Source organism: Netta rufina, assembly GCF_964035555.1.
Source record: "Netta rufina genome assembly, chromosome: 8".
Classification (NCBI taxonomy): Eukaryota; Metazoa; Chordata; class Aves; order Anseriformes; family Anatidae; genus Netta; species Netta rufina.
Window position 1 is genome coordinate 12,008,790 of NC_140131.1, and position 20,822 is coordinate 12,029,611.

The 20,822-nt window shown below is 36.1% G+C and overlaps 1 protein-coding gene across 1 annotated transcript in view; it reads left to right on the forward strand.

The window, feature by feature from the left end:
• AK5 (adenylate kinase 5) overlaps positions 1-20,822 on the forward strand; it is a gene marked incomplete at both ends in the record, with an annotated part of 92,446 nt that overhangs the window by 15,422 nt on the left and 56,202 nt on the right. The window contains one exon of the mRNA XM_084291102.1: positions 4,672-4,863. Coding sequence (XP_084147228.1) covers positions 4,672-4,863 — 192 coding nt within the window. The remainder of the gene's footprint in view (positions 1-4,671; positions 4,864-20,822) is intronic.

Consider the following 20,822-nt stretch of genomic DNA (forward strand, 5'->3'; position numbering starts at 1 on the left):
ATTACTGTGTAAAATAATTGTGCTGAAGTAAAACAGGCTGTGTAGAAGGAACAGTATAGGCTGTTTGGAAGAGCTGACTTCTCCTCTCACAGCGTCAGGAAAGTAGCACTATTCCTCCAAGTCTGACACTTAAACCTCCAAGCAGAAATGATGCCTGCTAAGTCACCTCAAAAGCTTGACATAGGTGTTTGTGGCCAACCCGGATATGGCAGTCCAACAGCCAAGCTCATGCTCAGCAAAGAGCTTCTCATAGAAAATCTGCTTTGTCACTGTTCAAGAACATGAGCTTCAGAACAACTAATGAAAGGAATGAAACCCTTCTGATAATCACCTGAAGGGGAGAGAATCTGTCCTTTGCAATAGGCTTTTGTTCCAGCAAATATGTTTTTTCCACATCATCGTCTATATGTCTTCTTCATTGCATTCCTTCTTCAATTTCTATTTCCCTTCCTCCAAATGTACCCAGTCATCTGTACGAGGGTTAGGAGTGTACCATAACAGCAGGCTGCATTGCTGTGTTTCCTTTCATTCATTCTCTTTGGCCCTGTGAGCTTTAAATTACTTTCTTAAAGTCAAGTCTGAACGGGAAGCCTTGTAGAATGGTCTTATCATTGTCTGTTTTCTCTCCTGGTAGCTAAAACACTCTCTTGGGGAAAGCAAGCAACGGTTCAAATTTCTTCCTGCTGGGTAAAATCACGTTTACTATTTTTCTGGGTAAAGATTCTTCCCTACTAGCCAAATGGGAGCTCATCCACTGTTGGTCCTTACCTCTCAGGAACGGACCTAATATTCTGTATTCAGAAAGGATTAAGACGCCTGCTGAGCAGTTCTGAACCTGGGATCTGCTTCAAACTCTCTTTGTAGCATTAACATTAGTATTTACAGCTAGGGATTCCTTTTGGTTAGCTTTCTTACACAGGGGAAATACTGCATTAGTCCTTCCTAAAGGCACCTGCCTCTTAATCAATTACTACAGGGCCTAATCACCTAGTCTGGGCAATTTGCTGTGAGCTTATTGTCAGACAGCATGAATATGGTTCAGAAGTGGTTACCAGAAAAAAACCTATTTTCAGGATTCATTCTTTGACAATACAATACACGACTTTGGTCTTTTAAAAGAAAAAAAACTATTAAAACAGTATAGTAACCCAGCAGAGATAGAATTATAAAAATCAAATCAGTAATTACAATGGAGAGCGCCCTTACAATGGACATAAACTTGCTGGTAACCTTTACCAATTGGAATAGAATGCACTGTTGAATTAATGATGATTGTTTGTTAACTGTCGGTTAAGTTTTCTCATGAGTATCTAACAGAACATACCAGGAATTAAGAAACAACGCATGTTCATCTTTTGCCTAATGAGGAATAATGACAGAGAGCGTAATCACCTAATTTATAGCAAACAACCACACTACTCTCAGTAACAAGAGGAGATGTAGAACATATCCCCAGAGAGATGAGTATCTTTCTACTTACACTGCTTTCCATCAATAACACCACTTGAATGGACTTGAGCACTGACTTGAATGGAATTACTCTTTGTACTGCTTTAGGAAGGAGATTTAGACCCACAGAGAGTAAGTTTTCCTTACTAGTAAATACTATTCTAAAAGAACGAGAGGATTGAACATTTCCTACCCACCAGCGTTATTTTAAGTTGATGCCATATGCTTTTTGTCTCAGTTAAATTTCAGAAAGTTGTGAAAAAACAGAAACCTACCTGTTCCCATAGGCCAAGATTTTCCCTTCTGCCAAATCCCAATTAGTAAGTGGTTAAATTTGGTTCCCTTAGATATGAGTAAGACCCTCTACCTTCAACATAATGTAAGTGTGTTAAGAAAAATCAGCATGAAGGAATCCAGTTCTATCGGTGCTGGTTCCCTACACAGAGAACCATTTATATAAGCCAGGTTTAAGAAAAAAAGCAGTTCCTAGTCATTAAAATCAACACCAGTTATTCTGAGTTTAAAAAAAATAAAATATAACTTTGTTTTCAGATAAGTCATAAAAAATCATTTCCATTGCTAGAAAAAGAGCAACATGTACTCATATTTACATAGCAAGCTATCTATACTAGCACAGGAATAACCTCAGACATCCATGCATTCACACCAGGCTGTTACATTCCACCTTATTTATAAGCATGTTTTGCAGGTGGGTGCAGTTGAGGTAAATGGAAGCAGTGTTTCATGAAATCAGGAATGAAATATCAATAGCATTTCAAGGGTTTACCCTGAAGGTTATAAATGCATGTCAGAGAAATATAGTAAGTGCTATTATGTCTGTAGACCTGTGGATGTAGAAGAGATATTACCCTTTCATACATCTAAAACTAAGTAGAGATGTGTTTATTAAATGGTCTCAAGATACTTTCTGATGATGAAGAGTATTCTGTAGGTAGGAGAGGAGTTCATAGAGGCATCACATAATCATGAATCTATTTTGTATTCCTACCTCAAATACGCTTGAATTACATTTTCTTCCACTTCAGAAAACCTTTTTGACAATACTTCCTTTGAAACTAAGTTTCATGAACTACGACTTTTAAACCATTATTTTCCATTGCATTTTATTTCAGTGAATGAAATGTATTTCAAATTACAAAAGCTCGTGTCAGAATAAATAGCTTTAGTTCTTAAGATTCTGATACTGTCTTTTGTTTTGTTACTGTTACTAGTCAAAAAATAAGAACAACAATACTTAACTCCTGTAGAGACCTTTCCATTTTAAAAAGCAATAGGGAGTAATTAAAAGCCTAATTAATTAATTTCTCAAAGCATTTACTGTGCTGTACCTCATTATTATCCTCATTTTACAATGAGAATCTTAAAGAATTCAGCCCAGGGTATGCTTTCACTTTTTCTTAAAAAGGAACTGACTGCTGAAGCCTGCCCAGTTTAGTGGAACTAAACAGGTGAGAAACCCCACGCCTGGTGGGGTCACAGTAGCTTTCACATCCTTCCCTTGCAGTGAGGCTGCACTTATTCAGCCACAGTTTCTTTAAAGAACTAAGACTGACCATGGAAAGGTGCAGTCTCGTGTCTGTGTCAAAAAGAAGGAAATCTTCCATTTGCTTCCTTCTCTTTTTTCTTTTGGGCTACTAATTTTATGGGAGATTCATTTATTGTAAGTACTCCATGTAGGGTTTGATGCTATATGAAAAGTTCTGTGATGTGCTAAAGCCTAGTTTCTACTCTTGAGGAGGTCTGGTATGACTTCGTGCACCTAAGTATGTTGTGGATAGTAGTCCAGAAGATATTTGGGAGTGAGTATTTAAAGTGGGGAGAAGGCAGCTCTAGCTTGGGGCATCTGAAGATTTCTTACCATCTTTCTTCTCAGCTATTGGAATCAGCAGAAATGGAAATACTAAATAAAACTACTCACTCATACAAATGACTTTTGTCCATCACTTTTCTAGATCCCTGATTTACAGTTACAATTTCCGAAATTTTCTAATTCATATTTGGAAGTTCCAATCAGCTGGATATTCACACTGCAACATGAAACACCTCGCGCAGTCCTCTGCAATGTGCATCAGTCATTCCCTTTCATGAGATTGTGTTCCATACCTAACAGGCTTTGAATTCTTTTGTATTCTCTTGTAGCAGTGCTTAACAGCTATGCCAAAATCTGGATTTCTTTACTACTGTATGCTCTTTAAACTTCCAATATCTGATTTCTCATTATGTTTCTACTGCTAGCGAAGCAACCCTCATTTAACGGAGCTACTTTTAATAAAGCCCACATTCCATGAAAGTCTAACACAAACTTACTTTCATAGTCTTTCACATGAATAATTATGTACCTTAAAGCTATTTTGTGGTAATAAGATTAACTGTCATAATTAATTCATCCCATGAAAGGACAAAATAACCCTGTCAATTAAAATAGGCTGAAAAGTGGGAGAATTATTCTGCTTTTATAAAGTTGTGGTACCTGTTTTGGATTTAGGAGAGAGAGGAGATAGCTTCTCTCCCACTGACAGTTATTAAAAAACAAACGAATGAAAAAACACCTTAGATTACAAGGTTAGTTGTTTCAAAATCTAATGGAATTGAAAAATTACCAAAATTAGTATTTTGGGGTTCAGGTTGTAGTTTCTGTCCTCAGGTCTATAATTCTCTACAACGTGCATAAAATGTAATTTCATTTTCTTTAAAATCTGGTTTTCTGTAATTATAAAGAGGCCACCATCCTACTTGCCAGTACTTCTTATCAGAGTGTCCTTTGCGGATTGAAAATGGTCCTGCTTTTTAGCCACTTCCTTCTTCTTCCATGTCCTACTCTGCCAGTGCCCTACTTTGCAACCAATGACTAATAACCACCACCCCAAATCTGAAAAGCTTTATTTGTTTCTTTTGACTTCAGAAGAACTTTTCTGTACTTAGACTGCCAGGGAAAAAGGCCAGAGTGTTTCAGGTTGTATTACCTCAAGTGACAGAAATCCAGCTATGCAGAATTTTTATTTATTTATTTTATTAATCTGGCTATTTGTTTTACAGATTTGCCCACTGGTGAATCCCCAAAAAGAAACAATAGAAAATTAATTACTTAAGTTCTACTTTATGCAAATGTTGCATATCTGAGTCTCATCTAGTAGTGGAATTGCTGAGTCCTGTTGTGCTGAGCAATTAATCACAGAGTTTTTACATTGTTTTTTTCCACAGATCTGTACCCCAGATTTGGTGGTGTTTCTGGCATGTTCCAATCAAAGGCTCAAAGAAAGGTTACTGAAGCGTGCTGAACAGCAAGGGAGACCTGATGATAACCTGAAAGCTACTCAAAGAAGACTAATGAATTTCAAGCAGAATGCCATACCCCTGGTTAAATATTTCCAGGAAAAGGGGCTAATCATCACAGTAAGTCATTCAGTATATACCTCTGAAAACTTTAGCGTTGCGGTTACATTTGGTTTCTTAGACCCTTTGTTTTAAGATAGGCTAGATGACTCAAATTATGTTTTAGGTATTCATTCACCAAGTTCACTGAAAGCTAACTTTTACCTTTTGCCTGTAGTTACAAAGTGAAGATGTACTTTAGAGAATATAACATTATTTGCATTTTCTGTAGAAATCCAGAACATTTCTCAGTAATGCTAAAAAGATTATGTGAGAGTCAAAGGGAGTGTGTGTAGGTATATATAAGTACATACAAGAGATAATGTTGTCAAGGACTTAAACCATATTCCTAACTGCTTATGTAAGTACTTAACTGTGATGAATTCAACAAGCAGTTGATAATGGTTGAATTACTGACAAGTTCTCAATTACTAATGGTGTCTCGCTGTAACAGTGTGCATAACTTGGTACTACATATGGTACAAGAAGAGCACAGATGGCCTTTTGTTTCTTATGATAGCCTAAGTAACCAAGGTACATTCTCTTCATGGCAAATATGACTGATTCTATGTGCTGGACAGATTCATTCAGCACTAGAGCATCTTTAATTGCAGAGTGTTGGTAGTCCCAATGATGCAATTCAACACCTTTTGGAATTTCAAAATGAAATTCCCAAGAAATAATTGTTTTCTCCAGATAGTATCTGTTCTGTTTGAGGATTTTCATTGACTCTCTTTGGAAGGATAAGAGGACTGGAGTTCTTGGAAGTTGTTTTACATTATTGAGAAAGTATGTATTTTGTGACATTTCTGTAGTCTTTTTGAATGCTTTTCCTACAGAAAGCCTTCTTAGTTCTTGAGGGAAGATTTGTCTTGCAGAGGAAGTGGCTGGGGCGTCTGTCTAGAATTGGAAAGGAGACCCTGGTGTTCACATGTCTTATCAGAGCTGCTACAGTAGTGCAGCTGTTTTTCCTTCATTGCAAAAACAGGATGCAGTAGTAAAGCTGAGCCCGTGGAGTTAGATACACTGGCAATTTGATGCCCAGAGGACAAGGAGATCCTTTTCTGTAGAGGATAAAGAATACATATGGCATACCTCATTTCCATAGGATTTAGTTTCATATAGAAAATAGATTTCACAGATGCGACCAAGTTGGTGGGAATAACTGAGAAAAAGGAGTAGCTAGAAAAGACGTAGTAAAAATGTATTAAGAAATGGCTTAAGCATACATACTCCAGGGCAAGTAAGCAACTAAAAATTCCTACAAAAGGGCATTTTTAAAAACACGTGACCTTGAAACAGGGGAAACATACACTAAGTCCATATATAAAGCTACATGCTACTACAGCAAGTCGTAAACTTCAACGTTAAAAAAACTGTTATTTTGTCATCAATCATCATTTGTTCTTTCACTCCTCTGTCAATTTATAGACTAGCATTATCTATTGAGTTCTGACATTCCTCTGACAACAGTTTATGTTAACAGGTTCATTTTGTTGGAAATTATTTTGTCCAATGGGAAATCCAAGTGTGTTTCTCCAACTTCCTGTACATTTCCTTTAATCAATGGAGATAACAGATGTTTCTTACTCTGCCTTATCTTTGCTCGCACTCAAAGACCCCCCCACCTTCTTCATTGATGAACTTGAGCTTCCTTTTGTTTTTGAACAAAAAATAAATATAACATTTTTTGATAGCCTTTAATCAATGGAGAAGATAGTTTTCTCAAAGTCATAGGATCCAAGAACCACTGTGGTACTCATCACCTTTTCCTCCAAGTGGAAGTCATATATTTTCAACTTGCCTTTAGTAGCGCATATCTGTATAATACACATGTAACATTAACACTACTACGTACATTTGAAGTACTCGTGCACATTATTTCCCTACAGGAGGAGAAAGCAAGAAAGAAAATCACATTCATCCTTCTGATTATAATGTTGAACTTGGAAGGTACTGAAATATTATGTGGATGAGAGCAGTGTAAGATCCTGAACAGCATAAAACAGAATTTCACTAGCCTAATTTCTGGAGGAATTAATCCTTGAGGCAAGGTCAGGCAAGGTTGATGTTGATCAGATTTATTAATTTTTTTAAGCCTCCTTATAACAGCTATTCAAAGCTCTGAATTTTAGACACTCCTATCCAGCATCACAATTCTACTCGGGGGGGGGGAAAAAAAAAAAAGATTTAGAGAGAATTATAACTCTAGGACTACAACTCAAATGTTAAGCATCTAGTTAAATATGTTGTTCTCCATCAATAAAAAGACCAAAAGAGAGAAAAGAAAAATGTACTGAAATTTGACTACATGAGATTAATGAGCAGACATTTGATATCATCATAGTCTGCCGTTAGATAGTATACGAGCAGGCAAATAAAAATCTAAATTCCTAAAGACTACGAATTTCTCTTCTACAACAGATATTTCACACTGTATTTGATATATTTTTATTAAGTTAATAAAATTAAAAACCGCATTTGTCTTGTTTCAGATCTTTTTGGTTATGTTGCTCAGGTGTCCTTCTTTCCCTTCATCTCCCCACCCCACCCTTAGCCTTTGCTAGTGTTATACAGCATGTATCTTATATTTCTTTACTTCTTCACTGCTTTCTACACCTTATTTTTACAGTCTGTGCATGGCATCCCTGCCCTCAGAGTCTGATCCTAGTTTATGTTTTCAAGGAAAGAAATGAGGGCCCCACCTATATTCTAGGAAATAGGAAGGTATGACTGTTGTTTCTGAAAAACTCCTTCTTTGGAGTAATGAAGTTGGAATATACAAGACTTTGGACTGGTGTTCAAATTTAACAGATCTGTAAACAGCATTATTAAAAAAAAATCAATCTGATATTTCCATGAACACATAAAATCTGTGTTTAAAATTCTGTTTAGCCATGTGTCAGTAAGCCTACCATCAAAACCTGACTTTACTAAGTCAAATGCCACTTCTGAAGACAACAAGACAATAGTAACAGGTATCACGATATTGGACAGGGAGTATGTAAACAGATGCATACATTGACATTTATTGAACCAGCAACTTCTTAAAAATCTTTTAACATTACATCTTATCAAGACAATAGCTAAGTCACAAAATACCAGAGGAAAAAATGTTAGTGTTAAATTACATTTTAAAAGGGAGAAAATGTAATAGCCTAGATGATCTACAAGTACTCTGCTGTTTAGCAGAGGACTTCATTTCTGAACACAGTTTAATTTATTCCTGTATCCTTCCTGCCACCTAGCAATTATTTAGTTTAATATTTTAGAATACTGTTTATTTGGTTTCAGGTGCTGACATGACAATTGATATGTATACACAGCCATGGCCCATAAACTAAGGCTACTACTGAGATACGAACATGAGTAGAGAACCCCAGAAAAAAAATTGTGTCTATAAACTTCTAGACATTGATTGCCATTCCATTAAAAATATTTACGTGGTTTATACCATTCAAGTATTAGAATAATTGCTAGGTACTCTGTTATGTTGGCTACAGTACTTCTAGAGATGAAAATTCCATCACTGGAAACAGTATATATCTTTTCACCTTCTAACACTGACTTATAAAGGTTTCCCTGTATTTTTTAAAAGAAGTTAATACTGAAACAAATAAATAAATACAGGAAAAAAAATCAAAATCCTATGGAAACAGTGTGTTTTAATGCTTTTAATGTGGTTGCTGTCCAGACAGAGAGCTACCTTGATCTCAAAAAAAGTGGTATGATACAAATAATAAAAGGTTTATTAAATAAATAATAAAAATTATTTATTTATTATAATAATTATTTATTATTTAATTTTATTAAAAATAAAAGCTCCTCCCCTCCATCTATGGCACCCCAGCCTAGATAAACTCTATGTCAGGATAAAGCTGATTTGGGATAGCTAAAGGTCTAGTCTAGCAAGTTATTGTCTGGTTAAAACTTGCTATTAAAGAATATTACTATTACAAGAGTTTCTTAAGAATCAATTGAAAAAATAAGCTGAAAATGGTTTCTTTGTGTTAAAATACATTTCTCTTATGGACTTTATATTGATGTTTCATCATTATTAGACCTACTGCTGTGAACTACCTTAAGAACTCTAGTGGAAGGCTGAAAGAAGTCACATTCTTTGACATTTGAATAAATTGCTATAATGGAAAATCATCCTAACTAGAAAACTTTTTCATATACACTTCAGCAGACATAATTCATCCCAATGCAGGGAAGTTTAGAGAACACAAAAATACAGATGGTAAACCATAATGAACAAACCAGTGTAGCACTTCCATCTTGATGTCCCTAAGTCTAAGTGACAGACAAAATCTCCCATAGAAAGCAGCCTCTTTGTGTACAAGACATGGCTCTTTCCACTCTAGTGACTCAGTTAAGCTCCCAGCCCCAAGCAGGGGCTCTATTCTAGAGAGAAGGAAATTCAGAGGACAGCAGACAGAACCCCCTCGCACTTTCCCACCCCAAGATCACTTTCTTTGAACACCTGCTATGAAAAATGCCAGATGTACCCTTTTTACTGCTAATTTAGTGCATAAAATGCATGTAAAAATTATGTACTTACTTTTATAAAATTAGGCCAGTGGCAGCAATCAGTCATGTTGAGTAAAGTAATAACTTTGGCCATGTTGTGGTCATTGCCGTTGTGATTTTATCAGCGGAAAAAAGGAAGACAGCAAGATAACATGAAGTGCTTTGAATTTGCATCTCCAAATAACCTTTATTTTAGAAACTAGTGATCTGTATCAAAGCAAAGCTAATTGTGGCAAGATGGTAGGATAAGGGAGAAGTTGGGTAAAAAGAAAAAGCAATCCTACTTCAAGTCTCTTCCTTGCCTTGTTCAGATATGCACTTTAAATCTCTGCTATTCCCACCCCAGTGATACCCATCACCCACCTACTGGTTATTTTGAGAAGGATGTTTAAGTCTTTACTTTATCTGGACTTTTATCTGGTACACATATATCTGTATATATTATAATATTATTTATGATAATTCTGTGTAAGCATAGTACTTAAGTGTCAACCTTGTTATGTTAATAAGCGTGTGTGTGTGTTCTAAAAAAAGAAGAAAAATACAAGACTGGCTTTAGTGAGACAAAAGTACTAAACGTTAAGAGAAGGCTGTGGACCTTATTTGGACAGGACAGGACAGCATCCTGTGGCAGAAAATGCTGATTTCATCCATGTCTTCATTGTCTCACTTGTCTGTTTAGGGAATCTACTATGCCTATGAAAAACATTAAAATGACTTTCAGATTAGTCAGAGAAATGAAGATAAACCAGAAAAAGCAGCTGAAGCTGTTTTTTTTTTTGTTTGTTTGTTTTGGTTTGGTTTGGTTTTTTGTTTTTTTTTTTTGAGCACAAGTTTAGAAGTTAAATAGTTGCGGGTGAAGGAAATAGCTTATATAGCTGTCTGTCCTCATTAGCATCAAACAAGCCTAATGGCTGTCAACTGTCACAGAAAAAATTCCCCATGGAACAGCATTATATAAATTTTTCTCTTGATTTGGTTATAAAAAGATTTTTGCTACAGCATTGCACGCTGACATGAACTTTAGCTACAGGCTGTGACTTACCAATACACTGATGAAAGTGTCACTCATAATCCATTTCTAAAGTCTCTGTGCTATCATATATCTGTCCAATGTGAGGTTTTGGTTTGGGCTTTTTCATCGTTTTGCTTATTTCTTTCTTTAGCTCTGAATGCTGAGTTCAAAGGACTTTCAATTACATATTCCCCTTTAATTGCCCCTCTTCCCTCTAAGAAAAGTGGGTCCTGCAGTCCTGCCAGCAACTCTCAGGGTCAATCCAGATCTTATCAATAGCAAATGGTAAGCAAAGGCATGATCTGAACCTCCACCCAGCTCTGCGAATCTTCTCCTCAGTGAAGGCACTTGCATCTCTTTTGGCAAAAAGCAGGCTGACTGGCTGCTCTCATTTTTGTGGTAGTGGTGCTTGCTCTCCTCAATGCAGTTTTGCATTAAATAATCCTTAAAAAGTAAAGTAAAAATAAAGTTCCCACACTGCCTTCCCTGAAATATTTCCAGGAATAGAGACTGTTAGCCACCACCTCCCCCACATGCTCTCACTTCTCCACCAGAGGCTCAGGATCTCATTTATATCCCATTTTATGTGCCATCTGATGCCTTATATCTCACATTTTTGGCAGCAAAGTAATACAAATTTGGCAGGGATAGTTTCACTTGAACCTAGCCTTGTCCATATCTGAGCATAGCCCTTCTCCCCACAAGTTATAAATGTGAGTTTGAAGTTGCTGTTTTTTGTAGAGGACACTGAGTTGAGGTTTCCCACTGATTGTCTACCAATACATTCTCAATTATCTCTCAATTGTTCTAAAAATACAGCAGTCATGAGTGCAGTCTTGCAGGAACATGTTAGATGTGCTTTCAACGTGACTGCTACACTGGCTTTTCAGGGTACTTCTGGTTTCTTCGGCACGATCAGCTGGGGGTGGGAAGAAGAAATCAGACAGCTCTGAGTGTCAGCAGGAGCCAAACTTCATGATGTTTAAGTAACTTCAAATCAAACAAAGAACACAGGCAGCTCTTTGTGGGACCCTCGAGATCATAGGTTTTGTTTGTAATTTGGGAGTTTTCCGGTGTTTTGCTGCGTAGTTCCCAAATCTTTATTTGGCTCCATGAATGCATATGCTTATATAATCCCAAGAAACATTTCTATGCAAGGAAAATGAGATGTGGGATGGAAATAATTACAATCACTTTCATTTCTATTTATTTATTTATTTTGCTGATTCAGAGCAATGAAAGAGAAGTTGAAGCCTGGAACAGGTAATCACATCTCAGCATACATGGATAGTCACCTAGCTGTCATTGCAAATTAAGGGTCTGTGTGTCTCCTATATCTGGTAGCTCTTTTGCAGAAAAACCAGGACACAAGCACAAGCCTCTCTCTGTAACTGTTTCCCGTGGAACTGCTGAACTAGAGCATGATTACACATGCTGTCATCACTGCTGGGTTTTACATTGTGTCTCAGAACCCTACACATATTACTACTTTGTGAGATATTTGAAGAACAAACTAAAGAACATATATAAATGAAATGTACGTAGAAATGTGCTTAAGCAAACCATTTATAAACATATGCACATTGTGTATGGGAGAAATGAGTAATTTGTGCATATGTGGAAGCATGTGCACCATATACACTTCCCAAGCTTCAAAATATTTTCAGCCTCTGATTATATGATTTATGTCAGCAAGTTCAGTATACCAGAAACACTAATGTCTGCCAGAGAATGACCAAGCTTGGAAACTTGCCATCTGTGTATGCTCAAGTGTGCAGAAAAACCTCGAGGGTGGAAATTCTTTGCTGAGGGGCACAGCATTGGTGCAGCACTCTGTTCTTTTCTAACTTTGGAAGCAAAATGATTTAAATAAATACACGTTTTCTGAAATCCTGCCCTGCACCCTGTGGCCCCTGGTAGCTTCAGCGAAGTAGATTTTGAAAAAAAGAAATAAACTTTGAAAAGTCTGTCTCCAGAGTTAGCTGTGGTCCAGACTGATTTAGGAACACGAGAAAGAGAGAGGCAATGATTTTTTTTTGACAGCCACACTGCCCCAGATTTTATCCATTTCTGGCACAGTGAAAGCTGATACGTTTAAAATTAACTGGGTTGCTTTTACAGATGTAAAACTAAATCTAAGTAATTAAGCCAAGTTATCATGCAGAAACATGAACTCTAAGAGATATTTAAAATATCATGCTCTATATATTCTTCAAGTCATTTTAAACCGTTTGTCTTAAGGTAATTAAACTATGTCCTTTGGGTGAATATTTGCCCCTAATTTCCTGTTTGTAGCTAAAATGAGGCTTAAAGAAGATTACTTTTTCATATTTAGACGAGCCTCATATTAAGAAACCAGATTGGAAAAAGTACTTCGTCTCTGGGAAGTCCTTTTGCATTGGCTCAGGAATATCTGGCATCCATGAGCAAATTTTCCTATATTAAAATGCATCTAATTTTGTGATGATCCAGCAGAAGATCCAAAGCTCCATTGCAGCCATGCCTTTCTGTAAATGTTAAAATACCACTTTATTACCAGAAGTTCAATTAGTGATTTTGAGCTCCAATTACCACTGGTGGATCTTCCCTGTGAAAAATTTATATTCAATGAATTCTCAATTTTATGGCACAACCCTTTTGCTGACATTCGATTGATGGAAGAATTTTGGATATAAGAGTATGAGAGTTGCTACACCTACAGAACCATCTTCCTAACAAGCTCTCACTCTCACAGTCCTGTTATAATGTAACTACATCAGGTGGCTTGAGCCCTACAATTCTGGTATTTAACTTCTTTATTTCCTGAATCATAAGATGGTAGCATTAGCTTCTGTGAAATATTTTTATTTCTTTATGCACTAGGCAACTGAATATTTGTTCTGATATCAACCATAGTCAGCTTGGATTCAAATGGGTGAAATGAAACTGAGTTGACAGCTAATACTATCCTATCATTGTTCCATCACTTGCACATGTTCCTCCCTTTCTGTGGATTCGCTACATAAAAGAGAGAGGAGACAAGAAAGATTTCCCTTTCTTATCTTTCATGCATCGTAAAGATAAACTTATTAATAGTTGTGAATGCTCAGGTACTGTAACAATGGAAGCCATTAAAGTGTCAAAATGGAGGAGAAGCTCAGACTATCAACAAAAAGTCTGATACAGATATTTTCTGGACCACTGTGGCATTTTTCTCTACCATTCAGGAGTCTTATTTCAGCATTTAGGTTCAGCAGAAGACATGGTTACATGCAGTTGCAGTGATGGTGAAGAACTGAGAAAGCCAAAAAGCTTCTCCTCTGGTATCTGAATCATGGAACACAACACACTTGACAGGACTAGTGTCAGAACTGTAGTCTTGCCCTAATACATCTTCCCCTGTGCAGAATATTCTTTTGAATGTTTCCTCTTTCAAAGATTTTTTTTTTTTCTAATGCGACTAAGGAACAACTACCAAATAGTACATTCAAGAACTGTATGAAATACTTCAGAATTAGGAAACACTGCTATTGCGTTAACTCAGCACTTCACTGAAGTAATATATCCTGCTTCCTAAATTCACTGATACCTACATCAGATAACAATCAATACAGCTATTTTGCTCCTGGTAACTGCAGTTACATCATTTGGAGTTAGCACCTACATCTCCGCACAGCATTGCCTTGTGTCACATAGACATTAGCTAAATTTCTTGGCAAAGAATCTCTTGTGAGTACTACAACCAAGCATATGTTTCCTTTATGCTCCACCACAATTATCATCCTTCCTATTCCCTGAGTTAGCATTTGTACCATCCCATCTGAACATGACTGAAATTTCTTTCTTTAATGGCCAGTGAATAAAACTATCTGTTCGCTTTGTTGTCATCATGACAAATTCTGCAATTCAGTAAGGTACTTAAATAATAAAATGGGAAGACAAACCTCACAAAACATCACTGGGACACTGCAATCACAGTTACCGTTGTAATATTTTGTGAAGGAAGTACTGTTGTTTCCATTCACAATGATTAACCTCTTCTTACACCAATAACTCAACAACATGGTCATTCATGCCAGCCATGACATAGTAAATAGAGATCTGAACGTGTAAAATACGGCACCGCAACATGTTTTGATCAGTCTGTTACATATCAAGAATTTTTCAAACATATATGACCCCTTGATCCATTTTGTTAACAATATTTTTTAGGTAGATCTTAACATATTTTCTTTATGTCCTCCACTGGATTTCTCCTCCCGCTTTTGACCACAATGTCAAACCAGCACTGCAAAATTCTCTGCCCTACCTAATGTCTCAGGTCCTTTCCTGCATTCTACCATCCATTGTGTTTTGGTAATAATACACTTTTTATAATGCTGATGTCATCTCCCTCCCCTACCACTGCAAGATGCCAATTAGGCAATTTAAAAATACTCTTTTCACTAGGTTCCTGCCGTGTCCTGCCTTCTGTGCTCTTTCGGTCTTCTCTACTTGAAAAGAACAGACTTGTGTATAAGTGCGGAGTCCTTACAGAGAGGAAACCCAGAATGTGGGCAATACAGTTCTTATTCAAGTTACTTATTAAATTTATCAGTCTATAACACTGAAATAAAGCTTCAGTAATTCTTTGTATCCCAAGTCTTATCCCACAAATTTTGCTATATAGATTCTACCTATTTCACTTATACCCAGAACAGCTCATTTCAGTGTTTGTGTTTTGTTTTGTTTAGAACATTATCACAGCTCTTTGGTCTCCTTCAGACTACGTCTGCTGTAATGGCTATTAAAGCTTTTTTGGGTACTTCAGCTTCCATCTCTGACCCTGTTCATGGGGTACAAGATGTGTATGAGTTCAATTCCTGTACTGTGAACAGAACCTTTTCTTCATCTATGTAATTCATGTTCTCTCACATCTCTTGTACTTTAGAAAGAAGGCCAGGAGCTGTGTGAATTCTGAAATCAGTTTGGTTTTGGTTCTGAGAACTGTTCATTATACCCTTGAACTACAAGCAGCAGACCACCCCTTAGAAAACCCCTACATTTAATACAAAATAATTTAAATGGATCTGGATATTCTCTCGTAGTTTAGGTTAGGACTTGGTAACAGAAACCATGTCAGTATTTCTTGGAAAGACGTCTCTACTCAAACCCTTAGTTTTACAATTAGCTGTGGTAGAAATAACTTCCAAGGAAATTAGCTTCTTGTTAAAGGTGCACAACAATTTGTTATTAGCCCATTCTGATAACATACTTTGAAAATATTAATTATTCTTTGAGTTATAAGCAAGTTATGCTTGCTCTTTTTACAATGATCGAAGTTCAAGCAAAATTATAAAATTCCTTTTTTTCCCCCATCAATTGCAAAAATATGGTGAACTTTGCTGATATGAAAAACAATAAAAATAAATGTGCCCTAGAAAAAGATTTACTAGAAAATGACTAACATTTGAGGCTTTAAACTAGACCTAAATCTAATCTTCATCTAGTGCATGATTTGACTTGAGGATAAAAAAGGACAAAGAAGCCTGAAGTAGGGACAGAAGCTTGCAATAGCAAGTTATTCACTGGAATAGGGACGGGACATAAGTATGTAGAGAGTCGCTCTCTACCTCAGTAATTATTTATGATTTATGTATTTACAAAAGCGATATAGCACTGAGAGGAGAGTATGCTGAAACCTTCTGCAAAATAAATCATACAGTGGCTTTCAAAAATAACTGGGAGCTAGATCGCTACAGCCCAAGCTAAAAAAAAACTTGTACACTATCCTCCGTGGCAGTAATGATCATATGGGATGTAGTCACTACTTTGTCCCTGCAGCAATGCCTTCCCAAAGCACTTGAACACCTACGTGTAACTATCTGACACTTCCCACACCACCCTCTCCCAGGAAGGACAATTAACTTCTGTTATAAATTTCACTGCTACACAAGGTTAATTGCACAAAGATACCCTTCTACTTGAATTCATTTTCTTTTGGAAAATAACTCAAATGTGCAACAGCTTTGTTGCAGAACACCACATTTTCCAGTGTGTTGTTTACTCTGTAGATTGAATGCAGTGGTATGCTTTACACTGAAAAATTTAATATTTAGTATTTAATGAAACAGGCTTATGAAGTGATGATAATTAGACAAGTCCCAAGCAGAAAGAATAAAAACAGGGGAACATAATTTTCTCTCGTGGTGTTTGAGCCAGGACAAACATCATGACCATTATTTTCAGAATTAAGTACAGTTGTCAGAAACAGCTTTTCACAATTTATTTACTGGATTGTAATTTCATAAGTACCAAAAAAAAAAAAAAAGAGAGAGAGAGAGAGAGAGAATGAAATCAGTGAATAGTCTGATTTTAGAAGTTCCATGTTGCTCTTATGAAAAACAAGCAATGAAAACTCAGAGGACTGTATTCACTTCATCTCCCTTGAATCTGGTATCCACAGATTCAAGGTGCTGCAACACACTTCAAAATTGCTGACTGGAAGGCTTTTACTACATAGCTATGTACATAAAGAAATTCACAGTAAAAGCAAAGAATTTTAATTCAACAACTGCCTGTTAGTACAGGTGCTGGGATCATAAGCATTTGCTAATGCTCTATTTTAAGAAAGAAGTGGCTAGATTGCCTCAGTTTTGTGGTATCACTGCTGGCCTTTTCAGGCATCAGCTTTTCACAGTATACGTTTGAGACCAGATCATTGTTTACAACTCTGCTATGGAGAGCTGGGAGCCTTGATCCTACTAATTGAAAGCTGAAGCAAAATAAATGTGGGCTAGAATTTAGATACTCAAGTTTTACATAGACACATATACTGTGTTAGTCCCAGTTGTCTAAATCAGCACTGGATATTATTCTAGGAATCAAATTTAGAGCTCAAAACAGCAGTTGAGTGTTTCATGCACACACTACTGGCAAGATATTTTTTGTCTACATTACCCCAAAAGGACAGGTTAAGTGATTTTAGTCTTCCTTTCCAACCTTAAAATTTATTAATCCAAGTTCTTTTTCTGAAAGCCTGCTTCTGCATACTTAGGACTGCTCATTTCATACAGTTGTCAATACTTTTCTTGAAGGCAATTTAATAATACTAAAGCTTGTTTGCGTCCTTTTATTTGTGGATTTTTTTTTGTGTCAGCTATTTGTTTTCCCAGTCAAGTAAATATAAAATAATGGAAAATTTTATCAGTTTATAAGGGCAAGGATCAGTACTATAATCTCACCCATGGATCTATGACTGGGTTTTGAAACTTTCTGTTCAACAATTGGTACAACATGAACATCTAACCCTTATTCATTTGCAACAACACACTTCTAAAAAGGGTAAATGAGGAAAACATATCACCTTACACTCTTATTATTTATGAGTCAAATGTTTTGTCACAGAAACAAAGATTGAGGAAAAGTCAAAAGAGAAAGTGGTACACTTTACAAGAGAATGTTTCTTCTTTCATTCTTTTACAGTAGTGTTCTGCTTCAGTTAATCCTTCTGCTGTTTGCAGTAACGTTTAGTAAAACTGCAATGTATGCAGTTCCTATTCTATGTTTGTCGTATTAAAAAAAGATACAGAACAATTTGTTTTCATCAGCGCATCTCCAGAAAGAGAAAACGAAATGTGTATGTCCTCAAGGATACATAAAATTGATCTTGTGCTGATGTCAAAAGGAGTTTTGTCACTAATTTTGTTCTGAGCAAATCTAGTCACCGGGTGGCCAAAAAGACTGTCTACAGATGGGCATTGAAATATGTCATTTAAGCTTCATAGCATGTACATAATGCAGAGGTACAGACAGGGAAGAAATAATTGATCCGTGTTACCTGAATGTTTCCAATAATTGGAAACATCCTTTGGATGAGGATGCCATTCTCACTCAGAGGATATGCCCATCCTGCTGTCAGTTTTAGGTTTTTTGTTCCATCTGGATTTTCTGAAGTTGTGTGGAAACACATAATAAAGGAAGGCAGCCAGAAACAAAACCTCGGCAAAGCCTGAAGACATTTCATCACAGGATGTGATACTTTTCCTCTCTAACAGGCTAAAGTTGGATATTGTTGCAAGTACAGAGAACTATTGTTTCAACTTAACATTTTGAAAACTAGTTTTAAGAACTAGCATTGAAACTATCTTGAAGACTCTGAAGATCTTGTCTTTGCTCTACAAATTATCACAAGTCTACATTCAGAATGAGTCCAAGTATTGATGCTGCTTAGATATTCATTCGATAGGGCTGTGGCCATTAGAATGAAAAAGTAATTTACAATGTTTGATATAATATTCAATATAAGAAGTTGTAAGATTTATTAATATTTATTATATGCAAAAAGGAGGGAAATGGAATTGTATTAATGATTACTAATTATTGCAGTAGGGATATTGCTAGTGAGAGCCACTGACTGAATTTGACTATCTGCACCATTCAGTGCCTTATAACGTAACGCTTAAAAGGGGACAGGTAGCCAAAGAATGCCAGAAAACTCAGCTAATGAAAAAGCTTCAGGATAAGGTCATATGAAATTATTTTTTTATTTAAAAAGACTTTTACTGTCAGATTATCCAAGTCACCCTAGCTAGAACTTCTTTAAAAAGTTATCGAGAAGAGAAGACTATTTAAAATACTTTGTTTTCTATTTCAATTTAGCTTAAATCATATAAAGAAAAGTGAGAACCTAAAATCCCCCCAAATAACCCCTTTTGTAAGCAAACAAACAGGACATGTTCTCACACTTCTTTTTTCCATTTTAAGCAATTTCACTGCAAAAGTAAAGAAATCTTAATTTTCATGAATGTCTTTTATTTCATGCTTCTAAGCCTAGTATCAGATGAATTGGAACTGTCATACAGCTTAATACTAAGCTTGTAAATTGCATCTTAACATTACCTTCGCCACTGCATGTTTTTTGAAATAAAGTCTAAATTGCTTGTACCAATTCACATTGCTACTTTTCAAAATATCTTGACAATACAAGCTATAGATAATTTATAATTTGTCACATACATCTCATTTCTTATATATCTTCTGTGTCTAAGAAGCTTGTAAGAATACCCATTTACACTTGGAGTTGTTCTTACAGTGCTTGCATGAGCTTATACTGAAGTAATTTTTAATTAACACAAACATACCTTAATTCTTAGCCATAATCATACGGTGGCTGTTCATCAGGTGTTTAGAAATACAAAATACAATCAAATCAAGAATTTCTCCTAAAGTCTATCCTGAATACAAATCTATCTGTCCTGTTTATCAGGGTCCATATATCAGCATGCCAGAGCCTATGACATTCACTCTTCCCTGATAACATGGATGGTTTTAATAATATTTTTTATCAATAATAAATTTTTAACGAGGAAGGAAAGGCAAACATGAATTAAAAAAAAAAAAAATCATTATATAAAGGTAAATCAAAAGCAATGGATAATTGCTAACCATTCCAAATAGCTAGCATTTCTAGTCGCCATTTGAATTCAAGTCAGGACTACAACAATGGTGAGGGCTGCAAGGAGGAGATGCACCTTCTGTGAACTTGGAGCTGCCACATTACAAAAGCAAACTCATCAAAAACAGCTACAGCAGTTTTTAAGGTAAAAATATTCAGTATAGGTTATTTGGCGTGTTTTTGCAATAAATTAGTGATATCTCAAGAACCTATTAATACTATGGTATTAGATCTCAAGTGCTAGAGTTTCAGGTATTCTGTAACTCACTTAGCTGAAATGACAGCCAAAGAAAGTGAAGAAATCATATTTACAAGGAACCTTTGAGCTGGCTTCATTTCCATCTTTGTTGTGTTTGGTTTTGTTTTATTTCCATCTTTCTCCTGCAAGTAACTGGGTTTCAGGCACTGTCCATAGCCGCACTCTACAGCCACATTACACGCTTTTCTTGACAATATCCCTATTACTTCTCAGACTTCATTTCCATAGTCAAAGTAAGAGAGATGCTCTAGTTTTCTGATCTGTTCTTTCTATTCCTTTGATCAATGTAGCGGTGATTCTGTGCACTAACTTGTTGACAAGACATCCTTCAGACAGTTGTCATGTCTTCTTTCTCACTTCTAAACTCATAACATTTTTTGGTGCTTCCCTAAAATTATGTTTCATTCAGCAGCCTCTGGGTAGAAGTATTGTCAAAAGCTTTGGAGAAGTTAAATAAATTATGTCAATCAGTTCCATTTCATCCACTTTTTTGTTAATGGTATTTAAAAAATGCTTTCAGCCTACATAATCATGTGAGATTTTGTCCTACATTCATTTCCAAAAAATACATACCAGATGCAAGAATGTCACATTCCATGATAACTACAGCAATAGTTTCTGTCAGTATCTCCTTAGCTTGCCAGCTTTCATTTATAAATCAAATAGTCTCCTTTGTGCTCTGAAACAACATGCTCCAATAATTTAGACAACTAATCTGAGCTTTCTGGTACAGAAATTAAAATAGCAGTGCTCTCAGT